Here is a 17,090-nt window from a genome sequence, read left to right as displayed (position 1 = left end):
CTTGTTACCCACCCTAAAAATAAATTAGAATAATAGAATCATAGAATAGTTTGGGTTGGAAGGGACCTCTAAAGGTCATCTAGTCCAACACCCCTGCCATGGGCAGGCACATCTTCAACTAGATCAGGTTCCTCAGAGCCCTGTCCAACCTGACCTTGAATGATTCCAGGGATGGGGCATCCACCACCCCTCTGGGCAACCTGTGCCAGTGTTTCACCACCCGCAGCGTAAAAAATTTCTTCCTTATATCTAGTCTAAATCTACCTCCCTTTAGTTTAAAACCATTACCCCTTGTCCTGTTGCAGCAGGCCCTGCTAAAAAGTTTGTCCCCATCTTTCTTATAAGCCCCCCTTAGGTATTGAAAGGCTGCAATAAGGTCTCCCCAAAGCCTTCTCTTCTCCAGGCTGAACAACCCCAACTCTCTCAGCCTTTCTTCACAGGAGAGGTGTTCCATCCCCCCGATCATTTCCGTGGCCCTCTTCTGGACCTGCTCCAACAGGTCCGTGTCTTTCTTGTACTGGGGACTCGAGAGCTGGACACAGTTCTCCAGGTGGGGTCTCACCAGAGCAGAGTAGAGGGGCAGAATCACCTCCCTCCACCTGCTGGCCACGCTTCTTTTGATGCAGCCCAGGGTATCATTGGCCTTCTGGGCTGCGAGCACACATTGTCGGCTCATGTCCAGCTTTTCATCCACCAGTACCCCCGAGTCCTTCTCGGCAGGGCTGCTCTCAATCCCTTCATCCCCCAGCCTGTATTGATACTGGGGGTTGCCCCGACCCAGGTGCAGGACCCCACACTTGGCCTTGTTAAACCTCCTGAGGGTTACACGGGCCCACTTCTCCAGCTTGTCCAGGTCCATCTGGATGGCATCCCTTCCCTCAGGCATGTCAACCACACTGCTCAGCTTGGCATCATCTGCAGACTTGCTGAGGGTGCACTCGATCCCACTGTCTGTGTCATTGATGAAGATATTAAACAGTACCAGTCCCAATACGGACCCCTGATGGACACCAATCTCCATCTGGACATTGAGCCGTTGACCACTACCCTCTGGATGTGACCATCCAACCAATTCCTCATCCACTGGACAGTCTACCCATCAAATCCATACCTCTCCATTTTAGAGAGAAGGATGTTGTGGGGGACTGTGTCAAAGGCCTTACAGAGGTCCATATAGACGACATCTGTAGGCCTTTCCGTGTCCACTGATGTAGTCACTCCATCATAGCAGGCCACTAGGTTAGTCAGGCAGGACTTGCCCTTGGTGAAGCCATGCTGGCTGTCTTGAATCACCTCCCTGTCCTCCAGGTGCCTTAGCATAGTTTCCAGGAGGATCTGCTCCATGATCTTGCCGGGCATAGAGGTAGGACTGACTGGCCTGTAGTTCCCTGGGTCTTCCTTTTTTCCGTTTTAAAAATGGGGGTTATGTTTCCCCTTTTCCAGTCAGTGGGAACTTCACCGGACTGCCATGACTTCTCAAATACGATGGATAGTGGCTTAGCAACTTCATCCGCCAGTTCCCTCAGGACCCGCAGATGCATCTCATCAGGTTCCATGGACTTGTGCACCTTCAGGTGCCTTAGATGGTCTCGAACCTGATCTTCTCCTACAGTGGGTGGCTCTTCATTCTCCCAGTCCCTGCCTTTGCCTTCTGCGACTTGGGTGGTGTGGCTTGAGCACTTGCCAGTGAAGACTGAGGCAAAAAAAGTCATTGAGTGCCTCAGCCTTCTCCATATCCCGGGTAACCAGGTCTCCAGTTTCATTCTGAAGAGGGCCTGCATTTTCCCTAGTCTTCCTTTTATCCCCGGTGTACCTGTAGAAGCTTTTCTTGTTGCCTTTGACGTCCCTGGCCAGATTTAATTCTACCAGGGCTTTAGCTTTCCTAACCTCATCCCTGGCTGCTCGGACAATTTCTCTGTATTCCTCCCAGGCTCCCTGTCCTTGCTTCCACCCTCTGTAGGCTTCCTTTTTGTGTCTGAGTTTGTCCAGGAGCTCCTTGTTCATCCATGCAGGCCTCCTGGCGTTTTTGCCTGACCTCCTCTTTGTTGGGATGCATCGCTCCTGAGCTCGGAGGAGGTGATCCTTGAATATTACCCAGCTTTCTTGGGGCCCTCTTCCCTCCAGGGCTTTATCCCATGACATTCTACCAAGCAGATCCCTGAAGAGGCCAAAGTCTGCTCTCCTGAAGTCCAGGGTAGTGAGTTTGCTGTGCACCCTCCTCGGTGCCCTCAGGATCTTGAACTCCACCATTTCATGGTCACTGCAGCCAAGGCTGCCCTTGAGCTTCACATTCCCCACCAGCCCCTCCTTGTTGGTGAGCACAAGGTCCAGCGTAGCACCTCTCCTCATTGGCTCCTCTACCACTTGGAGAAGGAAGTTATCATCGATGCATTCCAGGAACCTCCCGGATTGCTTATGCCCTGCCATGCTGTCCCTCCAACAGATGTCGGGGTGGCCCATGAGGACCAGGGTTTGTGAACGTGAGGCTGCTCCTATCTATCTATAGAGGGCCCTCATCCGCTCGGTCTTCCTGGTCAGGTGGCCTGTAGCAGACCCCCACTGTAATGTCACCTGTCCCTGCCCTCCCTTTAATCCTGACCCATAAGCTCTCAGTCAGCTCCTCATCCATCCCCAGGTGGAGCTCCGTGCACTCCAGCTGGTCATTGACATAGAGGGCAACACCCCCTCCTTGTCTCCCCTGCCTGTCCTTCCTAAAGAGCCTGTATCCCTCCATCCCAACACTCCAACCATAGGAGCCATCCCACCACGTCTCCATGATGCCAATACGATCGTAGCCCTGCAGGCATGCACACATCTCTAACTCCTCTTGTTTATTCATTAGATTAGATTAGACAAATTAGATTTTCTTGACAGGTTTTGGTCCTAACAAATCCACACTGACTGTTACTCATCTCCTTGTTAACTTCCAGATGCTTACAGTTATTTGTTGCAGTATTCATCCAGGAATTGCAATTAAGCCCACTCATCTATCATTATTCCTCCACCAAGCTGTTCTTTCTCCTCCTTCTTTAAAGATAGTCACCACATTTGCTTTTTTCCAGAATACTGATTCATGTATCATCCTTGTAAGAAGTAGCTTTAGCAGTTATCAAATGCCTCAGCTATGCTGCGGCATTTGTTCATCTGCAAAAACTGCTTATTAATTCTCTAATAAACTTTAACAATATAAACATATCTCATGAACTAAAAAAAACATAGTTATCTTAAATAACAGTTAAGAAAGCTTTACTTAACTTACAAAAATTAATGTTAATTTTGGAAATTGTAAGCCTTTAATTATAAAAGATGTGGCCTGAAATAAATTCATATTTAATTATTTCCCAATAATCATAGTTTTGCTAAGTCACAGCACTGGTTGATCCAGTGCTACTAAACTGTGGTGTATTAGAACTATATGAAAACCTCTCATTAGGAGACGCAACAGAGAGGATGACTTATTCTGGAATTTCTCTCCTGCTGGAAGTCAAATCATTCCATAACTCTTTTGCAGCTGCTATCATGGAAGGTCATAATTGCTTTTTGAAGAGGTTGCTATAGTTCACACAGATTAGTACACATGCAGCTGCCCAAGTCTTGCAGCATCTCTCTCTGGGACTTAGTTATACTGAGTCCTAGCAAGTATAGAATTCATATAGGAAATCTGTCATTCTATTATTACATAAATTAGAGCCTATAAACGTGCACACAGGAAGAAAGTGATGTTGGCATATATGGGAGAAGCGATACATCAGTTTTGTACCATTAAGTAGTCCTGAGCCCTGTGCTATCATATGATTCACTAATACTGCAAGCTGACGGGAACATTTGAGCCTGAATTACAAACAATCCTGCTCCTGTAGGTTTGACGAAGTTCTAAGCAGTTAAACCAGACAGACCCCAGTTTGGCAAAACTTCTTCTGAACTGCCTATGCGCAGCCCACAAAACTTAAATGCATTACATGCGTTAGCAAGTAAACTCTGTGATGTGGCTAATCTCTTGGTACAACATACTGCCATTAACATATTGTTATCACAAATCAACATACTTGAGGTAGTTGTTTTGCAATGTCTCCACCAACAAACACAGCTTCAAGGTAAATCCAGAGGTTTTGTACAGTAATCCAGTTTTCAATTACCTCTGCAGTATTGGTCAACTTCTGAACCCACTGTTGTATAGTGGACTTAAACGGTGCATTATACCTGCATGAACATGAGTTAAAGGGAAAAAGAACCTAAGATGGTCATTGTTTACTTTTGGGTTTGATTAGATTTACACAGTATGTGCATTTATTAAGTTTTGTACCTGTTGCTCATGAGCGACCCCAGTATCATGAGGCTGTCTTCCACCAAAGCTATTTTCTCCAATATATCTGATCCTTTCAGAAGGAGTTCTCCTCGAGTTTTGAATTGGCCAAAACTGAAAGCATGCGTACTCCATTCACTGATGACATGCTTCAATTTTGCTTCAATATCCTTTTCTTTAACAGCACTGATGCAGATATCCTGTGTAAAATTAAACTAGTAAATGACATTCCTCTAAGGCTAATATAATGCACACTTGTAAAGACAATTAAAATTCATTGGCCAGATCCAGACTTCAGTGTAAGTTCTAGCTAATGAAAATATACATTGAAACACCTTAACATTATTGTATTACAAACTAGATTATATTATAGTACTACTTGTAACTGGAACCTTTTATGGGCTATACTCCATCTTCACTAGTACTAGCACCTTACACTTTTGAAAATTCACTGACTCAGTGAATCTGCAGGCAGAATTTGTATTAAATGTATTAAAATTTGAAGTCAAATATACCTACTGGGGGGGTTAAGGAAAATACACATTACCAATCAAAACCAATAAACAGTCCAAGAATAGAGTGTACGTGGACAACATGACTGCCTGCTACTTGTTGAAGACAGCGAGGACAGGACTGTCATAAAGTTGGTTATTGCATCAGAGAGAAAAGGAGCAGCTACTCAGATTGGACCCCAAATTCAGGTTCAGGAGCGTATCGGATTCCATCACAGGTTTAAAGTCTTTCCTTGAGTGTAAGGCTATCACTCTGAACCCTTCATACAGCTTAAATTCTTGTCTGGAAATTGGGTACAGCAGAGGTTTGATTTCATGTTTTTTGTCTTAGAAGTGTTCCTTTGTGGAACAAGACAAATCAGGTCACTACTATGGAGGGACCACAGATTTAGCTAAGTGACAATAGAACTGAAGTTAGAAACTGTTGGGGTTTTCCTTCTTTATTTTTAGCTATACCTTGTTATTGCAAAAGGTAACGAGCGTAAAGCTAATGTACTTGCTAGATAACTACTGTCCCCAAAATGGAGGAGGCAATAGCTTTGTAGCTTGTGCACACTCCATAAGCCTTCTCATCACTCTGTGCTCTTGTGAAGAGTGACTTTTGAAATACAAAAGAACCCCGTTCTCCTTTAATCCTATATTCTCCACTTCTACTGTGTTCCAAGGATTTTGAGCACTTAACAGGATCAGACTTACAGCAACTATTTTTTCTCTCTGATGAGACCTTTAAAAGGAAGAAAAACTTATAAGTAAGCAGACCCTAAACCAGAAGCATGACAGAATCACACTACTCTTAAAACAACAGAATTCCTACTATGGAAGGATTAGTGTAATACCATCTATCCATTTAATCCTTCTCCAGAATAAAAAGGAAATTAACTAACCACCACTGCTAATACCAACTACCAAACTCCATTCTTCATAAGAATTCTCCAACTAAAGCCAAATTTTTTAATGTTACAAAGCTGACTAGAAACAGGATCCCAAAAGCACAGGGCCTCAGATCACAAGTTATTCATTGAAAACAAACAGAAAAGTACATGTACCTCAATATCTTCTTTATATTTTAATAAAGAGGCATCCATTATGTTTTTCAAAGAGAAATTTTCAGAGTCAACATCAAAGTGATGCCCAGTTACTTGTGCAATTCTTTCCCAGTGTCGTGACATCATTGCCTAGAAAAGTCCATAGAAATTAGGGAAGATTTTTTTAAAACGTATTATTTTTAGGACTAGATTGATCACATACTTTTGCACTGCATCTGTTAAACAAATAGAAGAGTCTTGATTTCCATTCCATTGAAAGCATTAATAGTTCTTCTAATCACATTATGAAGTCTTTTGTTTTACTTTTCTGCAACTAACCCTAACTAGATTTTTGTCAAAAATATAGCTGCTTTTATCTATAAAAAAAGAATAATGGAAAGCATCTTATAGTCATACAACAGTCTTCAATAGAGTTTTTCAAGTGAATCTCATCTCCAAATTATTATGCTGAACATACTTTGTTTGCCATCATTTCAAGCAAAGGACAGGTCTCTGTGAAGTCATCAATTTTTTTTTTTAGGTCTTGAAAAGCTTGCCATTCCTTCAATGCTTTCGGTAACTTACGGATTCTTTAAAAAGCACAAAAAAGAAGAAATATTTTATTCTTAATAATCACAATCCACCATTTAATAGTACAATATATTCTCATTCTTCATTCTTTTATTCCAGTAAATAAAATCCAGTTGCAAGCTGGTAACATAATATATAGCTGACTGTTTCTGACTGCAGGCATGAAACACTGCTAACGACAGTAAAAATCACACTAGAATGGTTTGGTTTTTATCTCAGTTTGAATTAAAGGAGGTTAATTTCATGTGCAAACCCATGTCTGAACTTAAGCTTTTGCAGTGTTATTGTTTTATTAAAAATTTGAAAATTTACCTGATTTTGTAAAGGGGAAAAAGGATTAAATTACATATATTTTTTCAAGCAAAATAAAGCACATCCTACACCAAAACTAACCTGCTTGCAAACAGAAAAACACTTTTGTTTCAATCAAATATGTCTTATTTTATATCTAGTTTGTACAAAATATATTTAAAGAAAAATCTTTCTTTATGCACAATTTCAAGATGAAAAAAAAATGTAAAATTGTGAATTGTCACAGCTCCATTTGCTTCTAACAAGTCATGCCAATTTTCATCTGCCAAAGCTATGGACCAAAGACTGACAGCAGTTCTCTTACAGCTCAATGACAGGAACAAAAAGCTGCATAAAACCAACCCATAATGAAAAATTCCTTCAAAGAAATTCTCCATTTTTCACAGCTCAAAATCAGACAGATCTGTCACATAACATTGGAGCATGTGTGAATTCTTCACTGCTTGCTGGTAAGAGGTAGATGAACATATGCATACTGTCATGGCACTGCAATAATCTCTGTAGTCTTTCATCTTGAATCCAACAACAGATAGTATTAAATATGCTAGAGAAAAGCATCGCAGAATGAAAAATTATACTCTGCCACGTATGGATAAGGCTTTAAGAGGCAGTTCCTGGCTACTTCTATGCTGAGGCACAAGAAGTAACATTCTTAAAACTTTGTCTTAGGCTGGCAATTGGAAATGGGATCTCTTAGCTTGGTAATGAAAACTGCTAATTTTTTTATACAGATACCTTTTTTCTTTGTCTTCATCTCAGTAATATCTTCTAACAGGAAGTTCCATGAGTTACATACTATGTTAAAAAAACTACATTGATCAGGTTTAAATCTCCTTCTTGAATTTACTGGATGTTCTCTTTACACTATATTACAGTGAAACATAAAGGAAAACCTCTCTAGCTGTTATTATAAACTTCTATAATGGTCTCTACCACATGCGTTTTCTCTAAACATTTATCCTTTTTTATCTCCTTTTAAATGGATTTATTTTCACCTGGAGTCATTTTTGTGATTCTTGTTTTCACGATTCTAGGTTTTCTATTATATTACTATTTTTAAAAGGGGTAGCAAAAAAAGAACATTACAGTAAAGAACTATGCAAATCTTTACAATTATGCTAAAACACTAATTGCATTTCCAGTATTCCTGGTCCTTTCATAACACAGCATACCATCTTAGTTATTTCTGTGGGTACCCCCTGTACACTGTTTATATTTCTCCAGCTTTAAAGAGAATAGCTTGATGCAATAATGCTAGCAAGCCTGCCAAAGGAAGGATAGTACTGGGTTAGACGTCTACAAATAAATATTTACTGCCTATTGGTGGTCACCTTGCTCCAAATATAGCTCAACACTTGAGAGGAAAAAAAAAGTCACACATGAAGTAAAAAGAGAAACACAAAACTTTCAAAACTGTTGTCATGCAATGGCTTCCTTCAGAGTTCCAGGAGAAGGAAGCATAAAGAGAGTCCAACCAACCTGTAAAATATAATTAACTATAGAAAAAATGATGATGCAGATTCCAGAATTCTACTGAAATGATATCAAGACTTATAGATATTGTCCAAATGCAGAAGTATGTATTTTTTGCATACATTCATTTTTACTATTATTATTTTTTTAAAACGAGGGTTTTTTCCAAATTAATGAAGACAGTTTACTTGTTTTTTTCCAGAAAAAGAAGAAAATCTCCACCTCACTCCTTCAGTGTGTACAGAAATGGACCCTGCTAAAATGGTGACACGCTCAAAATACCATATGACTAAAAAGCCTGAGCACAAGTAACTTTTCCTACACGTTTCAAAGATTTGGGATGAGATGAAAAACACAGATTTGATCTCAATCTCTTGAACAATACCAAAATGTAAGTGAAGTCTCTCTCAGGTCACACTGGAAAATCCAAAATCAAAAGCTGATCAGAACTACTGGTGAAGCAGAGAGACTCACACACTGGCTGTTCCAGAAGAGAGGCTCTGCAGAAGAGAAAACTGTTTATATGGAGTATGAACTTGTCTCGACAGAATTCACTGAGAAAGTGATCAGAACCACTGTGTAAAGAGGTGAAGAAAATGCTTATACAAAGATAATAAAAGAAAGAAAACAGAGACAGTTCACATCTTTTTTCCAATAGATATGCACAGGATAAAAATATTGCACATTTATTTTCAAACTTTTGCATGTAATTTGGTTTTCATGTATATTCTGTAATTCCCATTAAGACTAAAACATAGACTGGTACAGATTACTGCTCTGAAGGAATGGATGCACAAAATAATTAAGACCTGCGTATAGACTCTCCACTTTTGCATGTAACAAAATGCCCCTTTTCTAGCAATTCTGTCCGTACTCCAGTGCCAGGAATCAGAATTCAAAGAAAGCTGGCAAAGGGGAAACAATCCAAATCCTGTTTGTTCATGAGCCCCTGCCTCTGAGAGGAGTAACAAGCTGGGTCAGGGAAGTCTTGCAGACCCAGCCATGGCTGTTGAAAAACCAAAGATGCATCTTTACCAACACAGTAGAAAAATTCCTCTGACTTCCGCAAAGCATGGTTTCACCTAACAGTTATTTTGCATGCAGTATGGAAAACATTCTTCCTCTCAAACCTCATAAATAACCCCTCAGAATTTAGTGTGGCTACCTACCCTTGTTGAAATGACAATTTCAATCCATACAAATGCGCAGAAGTAGACAGTAATGTCAAAATTCTGTCTAACATCACGGACTAACAATTAATTAGCTGTAACTAAATCACTGAGAAGGTAATATATGAAGATCAGCTATGAAGGTTATTTAGACTTACAACCACCTCGCCACAGGTTTATGCACCTTACTCATTAAATAAGCTACAACATACCATGTCGGTATACCCCAACAAGCCTAAAGTGACTCGCAGACTGAGCTAAGTAAGGTCACACACTAGCTGCATATTGTACCACAGTCTGCAACTAGTGCAGCTGTGCTGAGCACTTGAGCAAGCCTGAGCTTGAAATAAACCAACAGAGTTTTGCCCCTCAGGGCAATTTTCACAAGATAATTAACACAGAAAGCTGAGAAATAAAAATTGTATGCACTTCAACAAATAACAACTTACCTCTTTTGAAAATCCAGAAGTTCATCGTTAATGTTTTCAATATTTAAATCATTCCAAAGCATTTCATTGTATCCATTGATATTAGCAGTAACTGAATTATAAAGACTGTAAAGTTTCTGAAGCAATGAAAGTTCACGTTTAATTTTGTGCAGTTCAGGATACTCTGTTTCAAATTTTAAAAGAAGAAATTTGTGAATGTTAATTAGGTACAACTGTATACATGAACATAAAAATCCATGTATTTCTAAAATTGGTATTTAATAAATGTCTGAAACCAGACTTGTGGTCCTTTAGATAGTGTCTAGTAAGACAAACTTTTCCAGTTACATTACATAAGAACATCAGATTTTGATGCACAGTAATTGTTTAGATTGCTGAGGTTTTTACAAAAATTCTTCTACAACAGTAGATGTAATCTTATAAGGGAGGTGCTGCATCTATCTCTGTGAGGAAGATAATGTTGAAAAAGTAGCTGAAATGGCAAAGGAACGTACTATAGTTTTATACAAGAACTAAAATATCCCCCATCTCAATTTGCACTATTTACTTAAGAAGCAGAGGGTGGGGATGAGGGGTGTGCTTTCTAAATCAAAATATAGAATATGTTACACAATAAAAGTATTTAAAATGGACCTCCTTAACTGAAATGTTTTGTTTAGTTTCCTTCATATCTTTGGGAACTCCTAGTTAAATATATCATGATTATCGCATATGTCTTGACAGGAAAATATACTGAATTTAGTATGTACAAATTAAAGTGCCTTTCATACATTCTGCTGTAACTTTAATTCTCACCACGGTCTTCCAAACTTGAAGTGTTTCTGACTAGGAGGCATAAGGATATTACAGATCAGTTGCACAGCCCAAGGGAATTCATTATATATCCGGAGCAGGGACAACTTGAGTACTTCGGCAACATGTTTCCCAAATTTGGACATGGAAGAATACAGACGGAAGATGCACTTAGCTCTGAACAGAAAAAGCAGCTGGACCCTGAGATACATGGAACAGTGCAGTATTTTTCCACCTGATGTTTATGTATGTACAGACTGAGAGCCAGTTTCACACAGCAGCTTTTCATAGGAAAGACAATAATAATTTACTGCAAGGAATTTTTCTACAATGAATCCAGCTCTGATCGCATTTAGCAGGACCCACAAGAAAAATTTAATAGCCTAGGACCAGGTATCCATATCCCCTGAGAAACTACCTGTGATAGGAAGACCAAATAATTCTTCCCCACCAGAAAGAGAGATATAATTCCTCCATAGATCATCAAATTTGGCTTGAAAGATCTGTAATCTGTCACTTGCTTCATGGGGAGGAACATTCTCCTCACTGGGGCCCCTGTAAAAAACAAAACAAATTCAGTGCAAGTATCAACCATACAGGCTTCACAAAGAAGCACAACAGCACCCAGACCTTACTTACTGAAGAGTATTTAATATTTTCTAACATATTTTCTAGACATTTTCACAAAAGATACTAAAAGACAAAATGCAAAGTATATTCAGTGTCCCAACATTACGTATTGAGTATTCCCTGAAAGAAATCCCAATTTATTTTCTAATAATAAAATTCATCTGGGTTACCATACATATTACAAACAGCTAAAAAGATCTACAAATGTTTTGTCTTTGTCATTTTCCATTTTTTTCTTCCATAAAATACGTTTTAATGATTATTTTCATTTATATTCTTAAAAAGGGAAAGACAGCAGGTATATAATTCAGGGGTAAAAACTGTGGTAGCTGGTACTACAACCATACACTCAGAAGAATAACAGAAAAAATATGATTTTGCCCTAATGAGTATGTCTCTGCTGGAGGACTGGGCGTAATCCCCAGCTCTCATGCCTGGGACTGCTTCTTGGCTGCGTCATAATATTTTGGGATGAGAACTGTAAGAATGTCATCTTCTGTTGTGCCATCGTTATTTCTAGAAACAAATACAGGCACATGGGCATCAGAGAGCAGTGCAGGCTGGCTGCTTGGCGAGGAAAATGGAACCACAAGATGAAAGCAGTAATATGGTCAGCAGAGACCTGGTTCCATAGTACCTGAGCAAGGAGAGCACGGCACGGCTGGGGATGGTAGTCGGGTTCAAATGAGGGTCCAGATCTTTAGACAAGTCCACAATAATTACACAGGATCAAGGTCGAGCAGGGAAAGTGAGTCAGCACGTCAGGGTCAGGAGCATGTCTAATGAAGGTAACCAGGATGAGACACAGTCCAGTGGTTACCAGGCTGTTCTGAGATCAGGCTGAGAAGTGAGTCTGTGCATTGGGATCCAGGTTCAGCTCAGTAGGGTCCATGGCCAGGCACAGGCATGGCTGCGACAGAGCTGGAGCTGTAGGTCAGGGGGCCAAGCAGTGAAGTCTTGGCTTAAAAGCAAATCCCACAGGAAGGAGTGTCAGCCTTCCTGGATGCCTCCCAGCAGAGCTGCGTGGGAGTGCTCTGTCACCAAAGGAAGGGTGAAACCCTCAGATGCACTAGCTCTAAGTTGGCCCTGAGCCCAGGCAGCTGAACCTCCAGGAGGGGGATGCTCTCAGGGTCCCTACAACTGGTAGCAGCCACAGAGTGTTTCCATGAATTCCTCTGGACAACTCTGAGAGCAGAACTGCAGGCAGCACTATGCATGCATCCACATTAGCAACTTGGTGCTCTAGCAGGTTGCTTTTAGGTGCAAATTCACCTTGTGTCTATAACTGGAGTCTTGAAGCTTGCACTCAAATGCACTGCTAGTGTGCCTTCAAGAAGTTTCACTCCTGGTGAAGCCAAGGTTGAAGCCAAACATCCGGATACCATTTGGACCACCCTGCTTGTAACACCAATGCGAAAGCACCTGCCCTAGGAGAAGAGTATATATTCTCCAAGGCCCTCCAGGAGTGTGTGCTCTACGCATGCACAGAATTCTGTTCGTAATAGCAAGGCAGTCTGCAGAGGCTGTACATAAAGCTGCTTCACACTGCCCATGGGCTTATAGGTGTGCAGGGCATGCCTAGGGTATATAGCTGCTGACATGAACTTCATTGCCAAAAAACACACACTGTGCATGTATTGTCCTAGAATCATAACAGATCACAGGAAACCAAAGTCTGCTCTTTCCTTCATCGTTGCTAATGTAGAAGTGTCCAATGAAGCACACATACCCCACAATTTAAATTAAAAAAAGCCAAAGTAATCTTAGAAGTAAGACTGAGTAAGACTCAGTGAACTTAGAAACACCAAGAACTGGAATCTCCACTCACATCCAAGGCACTATTTATATACTTAATATTAAATAACTGCTTAAGTGCTTTGTTGAGTTTAGAACCCAGAAAAACTTTAAATTTGGATCTGGATTGAGAATTTGATTTTTCCCCCCCCCCCAACCTATTAACTCTTCTGGAATTTCACTGACTCCAGCACTGAAATTATGGGAATGAATCTGTGACAGTAAGAGTATGTCCCCGTCTTGTATTATTCTGAAATTAGGCTTTTTTATGAGCTGTCATATATACATTGAGGCTGTGCCATGATCATTTTCTGAAGCCCTTTCGATACACCATTTTTGAACAATCACTAATGAAGCATAATTGAGTTGCACCACAGGTCACCTACTTTTCATTATAATCTTTGTAAAATTCTGCAGTATCAATCTGGAATTTTTGAACACCACTCAGTAAACCTGTTTTCATGTCTGGCTGTACCTTCAGCAGCAAGTCCTCAACCTGCAGCGCCTACATGCAGACAAAGAGGAAAAACAGGCATAAAAGAGGCAGGAAAAAAAGCAGAGAGTTTTAAGTAAGAAAATAGTTTTGTTCTAGCATTTCAACATTAAAAAGGCTGACAATAACTTTGCTGTATATATAATTTGAGAAATAATACAGCTATGATACCTGTGTGTTTAAGTTCTTCCAGGCATAAGCCAATCCATCAACTCTTTCTGTATTTCCATCTTGAAAGAGCAGATTGTATTTATGAAGCACAGAATAAGATTCTTCTACAGGTCCAACTGTCATGTCAATTTTAATCTCATTCTCTCGAATTTCCTTTAGTGCTTCCATTGCTCCCCGTACATCATCAAGGTCATGGATAGGTCTGCTTAATCTCTTGCTAACATTTTCAATGAATGAATAAATTTCATCCATGTCTGTGGCAGACTTTTTATTCAAAGCTAATCCAAATGTTCTTTGTCTTGAGCGGCATTCCTGAATTAAGGCTATTTTCAACGACTCTGTTGCAATATCCACTGATTCCAGTACACAGTGATTTGGCAGTTCTCTGATTTGCATTTCTAATTGCTAAGACAAACACAAGTGTTCAGTTTTTAATTTCACCACAATTTCTCTGAACAGTTCGTTTTTATTAAAGATATAATACTTACAGAAAAGTATCTGATTTGAGTTTGGAATTCAGCCATTGTTGGTTTAGTATCTGTAAATTCCCTCACTTTTTCCTCTGGATCCTATATAAAAGAAGCTTATTTTAATTATTATTTAGTATTGGTATTACAATAACCTACGGGGGACCCAGCTGCCTGATCTACTGTGCAAACACAAAGGATCCCTCTCTAACAGAGCTTAATACAGAAGCATCAAGATCAAATTATTTCACTTGAACTGCTTTTCCTGACTCTTACTCCTTGTACAGTACTCTTTAAAGCACTTGAAATCTATCTGTAACTTAAAAACTGACACAGATCAGGATATCCCTTCTCCATCCAAATATTACTACAAAATTTACAATGTAGCTGCTAAAACTTTGCTGGAAATATTTCCTTCCCAGTCTTCCTTCTGTCTCCAAACCCCCAAAAGTAGCTCACGTCCTCTAACAGGTCTTTAAATGGTAGTGATTGTACTCAGTCATCTTCACTATTCCTGAAACAGTATATTTAACTGCAGTTTCTAGCTACAAATGGACTGGCCATTTGGAGCAAGCACAGTTTGGCAGGGAAGGATGGATCTAAGGGAAGAGGGGGCATTTAGCTCGTTGAACCTTGTTTAAAGGGAACAGAGCACTGAGCATCCTTCCTTTTCATAAGGTAGGCCAGTCTCTGCAGAGGTGAGAACTTCAGTGTCACCAGCTCAATAAATGTGTTAGATTCTCGGTTCAATTACAGACAAATGATCTTTGCCCAGCTCAATGATTTTCATCTACAGTCTGCACTGTGAGGTCCCTGAGAAGCTGTTACGGCTTCTCTGGCCAATAATGAGTTACCAGTGACAGTTCCCAGTGGTCCTACAGAAATTATAAAGATGGGGGAAACAGTGCCAAATCCTAAGGAATTTTAAGGTTAAGGAGGCAGATTAATTGACTATTTTAGAAGATTTAAGTAAAAAGGAAACACTATCATGCTACTGCATCATCCAATCTGATTGTGCCTTGTCTGGGTGAAAAGACATACCATCAATATGTGATTAGCTCAAACAATACCTCCAAGAACTGAGGTAACTAAGCATTAAGATTTGGAACCCCAGAAGCCATGAAGAGGTGAAAATCCCCTGCCTTAGCCTGAACTCTAACTGCAGAAGAGTCAGCTGTGAGAACGTGGTCACTTATGAGTTGGTTTAGGAAGGGGAAGTTAAAAATAGTGAGCAGTTACAAAGATAAGATTACTCCTGTTTTGATTGCTTGTTTCTCAGCCTGACTAAAGCACCTTTGATAGGTATAATATATATTATACATATTATATAATATATATAAAATATTATATATAATATATATAATATTCAGGAACAGCTTTGTAGGCTGCAATTTCTCCGATTCTGCTAAATGGTTCTTTTTTATAACCCATGCAGACAAGATGCTGTGGGAAAGATGCATAAGCATATGAGAGCATAAGCTTGTTCATGCTCCCACCATACCTTTTGGTTCTTCTGCTTTCTTCCTTAGATGGTTTAATTGGTAAAGAATGACAAGTTCTGGTCAACACAAGAGGAGACAGAGGAGGTACTATTGGTATATGGATTCTACTATGAAAGCAACGCTTCCTACTGAGCACACAGTCTCCTTATGCAACCCGAAACAGTTTATTTAGAAGATTTCACAATACAGCAACATATTTTATTAAATATGTATTTAACCTTGTTCCAGATGCCTGAAAATTCAGAAAAGCTCTTCAGAAGATCCAATGCTTCCGTTTTGAGAGATAAAATAATTGTATTTAGTTGGATCACCACTTTGTTTACATCCTTATGCTCGATGATCTGTTTGTCTAAAGGTTTCAGTGCCACCATCCTGGTGAGTTTGCTCTCATCACCTAGCTCTACAGCAACAGCTTGTTCAATCTGGCATAAATTAAACAAGAAAAAACGTATGTCCAGTAGTGTTATATATTTTCTTACATTATAGAATGCCCAATAATGCACACACAATAAGTGCTTCCAAGAACAGATAGAAAGTGCAGAGAAAGCATCCACGAGGAGACCTCCTGTTCTTAGCTTGGATTTTTACAGAACTGTAGCTCTAGTGTTAAAGCTGATTTTATAAAAAATTGCCACGTGGAGCTCTATATTAATTCTTTCTGACATCTGTCAAATACGCATCATATACAAGTACAACTGTGCTGTTTCCTGCTCCTACACAACTTCTCAGGTCTTCCTGCTTTCTTTAGCATAGAATTACAATCTATAGCCATTGTTGGCCAAAAAAGGTCCTGTAGGCTGTAGGGGATTGGCTGCTTGGAAATAAGCAAACAACTCTGCTTGAGGAAACTGAATTCAACCCACTCTCTCCTGGTTTATTGTTTTTATCATTTATTTGCAGGATTTGAATGGTTTTTTTCATTGAAATGAGCTGTCTGTTTTTCATGTCAGATTGACCAAATAGGAAGATATTTTTACCAAGACACTTTTCAGCACAGATCTACATAGATCTGTATTTCATTACCAGAGGAGAGAATTAAGGCATTACTGTGCATTTCTGTACTTCAACAAATTTCAGTTTCTATCCGTAACTCAGACCTCCCCAAGGTTTTAAGTGCTCATTTAAATGCCAGTTAAAATATTTATATTGTATTTACTGTAGCATTATAGGTGCTGTCTGCAGCCTGAACGTTTAACTTAAAATACAGTTTTTGCCTGGGAAGACTAATAATAATTTATACTCAGCTAGTAGTAGCCATGGATAATGTTAGTTTTCACACATTATATACACTATCATCATCATACTTGAACAGTATATTTAAAAGATTTTTTTAAAGCAAATTTTGATTTTATTACTAGAAACCACCAAATATAAAATTTATGAACTCTTATGTTCAATTACTTGGTA

General features: G+C 39.6%; 1 protein-coding gene across 1 annotated transcript in view; it reads right to left on the bottom strand.

Moving 5' to 3' along the window:
• LOC143156531 (dynein axonemal heavy chain 5-like) overlaps positions 1–17,090 on the bottom strand; it is a 175,048-nt gene that overhangs the window by 121,489 nt on the left and 36,469 nt on the right. The window contains exons 26-35 of the mRNA XM_076330176.1: positions 15,902–16,105; positions 14,203–14,283; positions 13,715–14,119; positions 13,437–13,555; positions 11,045–11,181; positions 9,835–9,997; positions 6,319–6,430; positions 5,862–5,990; positions 4,304–4,503; positions 4,047–4,200 (exon numbers count right to left, since the gene is read on the bottom strand). Of these exons, the coding sequence (XP_076186291.1) occupies positions 4,047–4,200; positions 4,304–4,503; positions 5,862–5,990; positions 6,319–6,430; positions 9,835–9,997; positions 11,045–11,181; positions 13,437–13,555; positions 13,715–14,119; positions 14,203–14,283; positions 15,902–16,105 (1,704 nt within the window). The remainder of the gene's footprint in view (positions 1–4,046; positions 4,201–4,303; positions 4,504–5,861; positions 5,991–6,318; positions 6,431–9,834; positions 9,998–11,044; positions 11,182–13,436; positions 13,556–13,714; positions 14,120–14,202; positions 14,284–15,901; positions 16,106–17,090) is intronic.

Source organism: Aptenodytes patagonicus, chromosome 2 (assembly GCF_965638725.1).
Source record: "Aptenodytes patagonicus chromosome 2, bAptPat1.pri.cur, whole genome shotgun sequence".
Taxonomy (NCBI): Eukaryota; Metazoa; Chordata; class Aves; order Sphenisciformes; family Spheniscidae; genus Aptenodytes; species Aptenodytes patagonicus.
Note: the sequence above shows the minus strand (reverse complement) of the source record. Positions and strands in the feature narration are given on the sequence as shown.